We start from the raw sequence: 4,995 nt of genomic DNA, 5'->3' as shown, positions 1-4,995 counted from the left end.
GTAGCTGGGACAACAGGTGGGCACCACCACACCTGGCTAATTTTTGTATTTTTGGAATAGACGGGGTTTTGTTATGTTGGCCAGGCTAGTCTCGAACTCCTGGCCTCAGATCCATCCACCTCAGCTTCCCAAAGTACTGGGATTACCGGCATGCACCACTATGCCTGGCCAGACTGCTCCTTTTTTTTTTGAGACAGAGTCTCGCTGTGTCACCCAGGCTAGAGTGCAGTGGTGCGATCTCGGCTCACTGCAAGCTCCGCCCCCTGGGTTCATGCCATTCTCCTCCCTCAGCCTCCCGAGTAGCTGGGACTAAGGTACCCACCACCATGCCCGGCTAATTTTTTGTTTTTGTGTTTTTAGTAGAGATGGGGTTTCACCCGTGTTAGCCAGGATGGTCTCAATCTCCTGACTTCGTGATCCACCCACCTCAGCCTCCCAAAGTGCTAAGATTACAGGTGTGAGCCACCGCACCCGGCCCAGAGTGCTCCTTTTTAAGTGACGAACACTCACTGAGCATTCTGGGAGGCCTGTTAGAAACCAGAGGCAAGGACTTTACGAACCTCCTGAACACAGGGTGAGTTGAGAAAACAAGGTCATTATGGAGGAAAATTAAACAGATGCTTTCCCCTACTGCCAGCCTGATTCAAACCCTGTTCAACTCAGAACATGGATCCCACACACCCTGACAGGTTCGCCATTCCTGTCTGCACAGACCGGGGAGCTATTTGGGCATGGAGAGGTGGTGTAGTTGTGCAGTAGAAGATTCACCTTGTCCAGAGAAAGGTTTGGCCCTTGATCAGCTCCTGGGAGGGAACTTCTAAGCCCAGGGAATGTCCTGCCTGATTAGAGTGTCTTTGTTTATCTGGAGCCTTGGATCATGCGGCATAGTCTATGCTAACACTGTGATGTATGCTGGAGGCCTCCGGCTCAACCTCTGGAGGAGCTGGAGACTGAAGTCAGCCACACCAGCAATCAGCCACGTATATGGGACTGGCCCCCAATAAAAACCTTGCATACCAAGGCCCAGGTGAGCTTCCCCGGTTCGTAATAGACTGTGCATGCTGTCACACGTCATTGCTGGGAAAATTAAGCACTGTCCATGTCACTCCACTGGGAGAGGATGACTGGAAGCTCACACCTGCTCTGTCCTGGATTCTGCCCTGGGTGCCTCTTCCCTTTACTGACTTCAGTCTGTATCGTTTCACTGTAATAAATCATAACCATGAGTATAACAGTTTCCGGCCAGGCACGGTGGCTTATACCTGTAATCCCAGCACTTTGGGAGGCTGAGGCAGGTGGATTACTTGAGGTCAGGAGTTCGAGACCAGCCTGGCCAACATGATGAAACCCTGTCTCTACTAAAAATACAAAAAAAATTAGCCGGGTGTGGTGGCGGGCACCTGTAATCCCAGCTACTCGGGAGGCTGAGGCAGGAGAATCGCTTGAACCTGGGAGGCGGAGGATGCAGTGAACCGAGATCCCACCGTTACACTCTAGCCTGGGCAACAAGAGTGAAACTCTATCTCAAAAACAAACAAACAGACAAACAAAAACGGTTTCCTGAGTTCTGTGAGTCAATGATTCTAGCAAATCATTGAAGCTGATGGTGGTCGTGAGGACCCCCAACCTACAGTGCTGTACTAGACTACGCAGGATTCAGTTTTGCCTCTGCTACCATCGAGCCTCTGGGTAAGTGACCGCTGCTCTCTCGGCCTTATCCCTCATGACTGTCACCTGGACATCCTGCACGTGAGGTGCCAGGCCCTGCCCTGGGGCTCAGCAGGTGCGACTGTGGTTGTAATCACTCAGCACATGCTCCCTCTCATCAGCATTTCCTCATCTGGGCAACGGCACTCATAATGTTGCCTCGTTCCCAGAACCCTGCTGCTTTCCAGCTGTGTGACCTTGGACAGGTCACTTCACCCTTCTCAGCCTCAGTTTCCTCTGTTGAAAATGGGGATTGTATGTTCCACAAAGGGTCACTGTCTCAATGAGTAATCATTGAGATGTGCAAAGGGCCTCGCGTGCTGCCTGGACCACAGTGGGTGCCCAGTAAGCGAATCCCAGCATCGAATGAATGACCACTGCGTGCCCAGCATTGTTCTAAGTGCTTCCTGGGTGTTGCATCATTTAAGCCTTTCATCTGCTCGATGAGGCATCCCTTTTATTATCCCCATTTTCCAGGTGAGGAGACTGAGGCCCAGAAGTAGAGTCACTTACCTACAGCCATGCAGTTATTTAAAAAGTCAGGGACATGGAACTTGAACCCAAACAAGTCAGTCTGACTCAAGAGCCTGAGATTTACACAAGATGCACAGAGATATCTGAAGGGGGCATTTGGTGGTGGTAGTCAGAGGGAGGCCCACAGGGCAAAACTCAAAAAGCAGACCACACAGCTCCTTCTCCTTGGATCAGAGATTTGGGAGAGGGGCAGCAGCAGGCAGGATGGGGGCAAGACTCTGCGAGGGACTGACCCCGCAAGTGATGGAAAGCTGAGCAGTTCTGTTCCGAGTCGCCCGGCCATAGTGCAGGCAGGGGGTTGGCCAAGACAGGCAGGGGTGCTGACCTGCATCTGGACCCCGGGGATAGCCTCGGATTCGGTCACTGAACTCCTGGCACCTGTTGCTGGTGTCAGCATCTCGGATCCGTGCACAGAGGTCTGAGACCAGGACGAGTGCCCGCCGGCAGAGGTCATCCTCGTAGTCTCCTGACATGGTGGCCGTCTGGTCCTGTGCGTGGGAGGGATGGGGCAAGGGTGCAGATGGGAAACAGAATGGGAGAGCAGGGTGGGCAGGTGTGGAGATAAGGGTGGAAGGAGACACCGAGCAAAGGAAGGATGGGCAAAGGGGACAGAGATTAGGGGCAGATGGATTAGGGATGGAGATTTGAGGAAGAAGGACAAGGTGACAGGTACTAGAGAGGGATGGACAAGGAAAAGGAATTAGGAGTGGACAGACAAGAGGGCAGAAATTAGGGATGGAGATAGTAACAGGGACTGGGTACGTCAAGGGGACAGAGATGGGTGTGAATGGAGTAGAGGACAGAGAATAGGGACAAATGAACAAGGAGGAAGAGACGGAGAAGGGCAGTGAAGGGACTAAGAATGAGAATGCACAAATAAAGGGATGGACAGATGAGGAAACAAAGATTAGGGCTGCACAGATGAAGGAACAGGAGTTAGGGATGAGCAGACAAGGTGCCAGCCATTCATCATTCATTCATTCAACAAATATCCCTCCAGCACCAACTGCGCCCTACGTGCTGTGCTGGTTGCTGCGAATCCAGCAGAGAACAAGGTCCTGGAGTTCTCTGACCTCCTGGTGTCACAATCCAACGAGAGGAAACATAGAGTAAACAAGCAAACAAAAACACATACACAAACCTGTGGTTCTCAGACTGACTGTCAGAAGCACTCCACAGGACACAGCCAGAGGATGCATCACAAAGGAACTCAGAGGGGGACCGTCAGGGAGGGCTCTCCCAGACCTGAAGGATGACATGGAGCCAGCCACAGGCGGGGGACAGTGGCGCTGGGGTGGGGAAAAGCATTTTAGAGAAAGGCATTTTAGACGGCAGGAACAGGATGAGCAGGGACTTAGGGTAGGAAAGCACTTGGAGGGTCCAGGGACCAAGGAGGCCAGAGGGGTAGACGCAGGGAGGGCCAGGAGAGAAGGATGGATGCCGGTAGAGAGAGAGGAGGTGAATAGGTACGGTGGGAGCCTGGGGGTGGAACGGTGGAGATGCAGAGATGGGGACCAAGTTGAGGGAGGGAGACAGACAGGGAGGGGAGACAGAGATAATGTGAAGGGCAGACTGAGGCTCGGAAGAGATGAAGAGGTGAACAGGCAGGCAGAAGAAAAGTCAAGGATTGAGACTTGGGATGGACAGTGACAAGGAATGAACTGAGGTGTAATTAATTCACAGGGGCTCGAGAGACAAGGGGACAAGAGACGGTGAAGAGGGGCAGGCAGGAGTGTGGGCAGAAATATCTTTGAAAGAGAAATGGTCGAATGGGAGCATGGATGGGTGCGGAAATAAAGGACAGTGGATGATGGCTAGAGATCACAGACAGACAAAAGGAGAGAGGAGGGCTGGGCAGGCAGACATGGGTTCATAAGGGAAGGTTCAATGAGCACATAAATGAGAGGAGGCTAGGAAGGAGAGGTGGATGTGAGGAGAGGGGGAATTAGTGACACATGGCTCGGAGCCAGGCATCAAGATGGGTTGAAGGGGATGCAGGGGAATTAGGAACAGACAGACCAGGGCTCACAGATGGACAGGTGTCGTGGGGGTGCTGCAGAAGGCCAGGACTCTAAGACAGGCATGGTCACACTCACCTGCGCTTATCTCTGCCGTGTTCTGGGTGGCAGCCGAGGCGGCGGCGGGCGGCAGCCCATGGGGGTTGTAGGGCGGACAAGGGACTGTGGACCCGTTCCCACGCGCTGGGTAATGAGAGGGGAAGTCTGATCTGGGAGCTGAGGCCAGGAGAAAAAGCTCAGCTTAAGAGTCACATCTTGTCCTGCTCGAGCCAGCTGCCCTACCCCAGGCGACCCACTGGGAGCCCGGCCACCCCCTCCCACCTCAGGGCCCCCAGCTCCCGTTAAGGGCTTAGAGACTACAATTCCCGGCAGGCCTCGCGCTCGCGCTGCTGCGGCTTCATAGACCCGGAGCTGCAGGGCTGCTGGGAGTTGAAGTCCTTAATGCCTCTCCGGGCTGCAGAGAGGATGGGATTTTTTTTTTTTTTTTTTTTTTTTTTAAAGGTTGTGGGGGGGTTAAGATGCTGGGGTCCCAAGACGCTGCAGGGGAGGGGAACAATGTCCAGGACTTTGAAAAGCCACGGAGCCCTAAGTCCTCAGGGGCCACGGAATGGGGAAACGATTTCCCCGCGCTGGAGATAGGTGGGCGACGGGTGGGGTACACCCAGGTGTTCGGGACCCCCTTCCAGGGCCACGTGCCCCTCCCCCGGGGTGGCCAGAGAGGGCTGCAGCGCTCCCA

At 53.9% G+C, this 4,995-nt stretch overlaps 1 protein-coding gene across 1 annotated transcript in view; it reads right to left on the bottom strand.

The window, feature by feature from the left end:
- Positions 1-4,619, bottom strand: part of SYT3 (synaptotagmin III) — a 33,647-nt gene extending 29,028 nt beyond the window's left edge. Inside the window, exons 1-2 of the mRNA XM_011966057.1 lie at positions 4,338-4,619; positions 2,567-2,729 (exon numbers count right to left, since the gene is read on the bottom strand). Coding sequence (XP_011821447.1) covers positions 2,567-2,714 — 148 coding nt within the window. The 5' untranslated portion in view covers positions 2,715-2,729; positions 4,338-4,619. The remainder of the gene's footprint in view (positions 1-2,566; positions 2,730-4,337) is intronic.
- Between the last annotated feature and the right edge of the window lie 376 nt (positions 4,620-4,995).

This window comes from Mandrillus leucophaeus, unplaced genomic scaffold, assembly GCF_000951045.1.
Source record: "Mandrillus leucophaeus isolate KB7577 unplaced genomic scaffold, Mleu.le_1.0 Scaffold74, whole genome shotgun sequence".
Taxonomy (NCBI): domain Eukaryota; kingdom Metazoa; phylum Chordata; class Mammalia; order Primates; family Cercopithecidae; genus Mandrillus; species Mandrillus leucophaeus.
The sequence above is the reverse complement of the archived record's forward strand: the minus strand, read 5'-3'. Positions and strand labels throughout refer to the sequence as shown.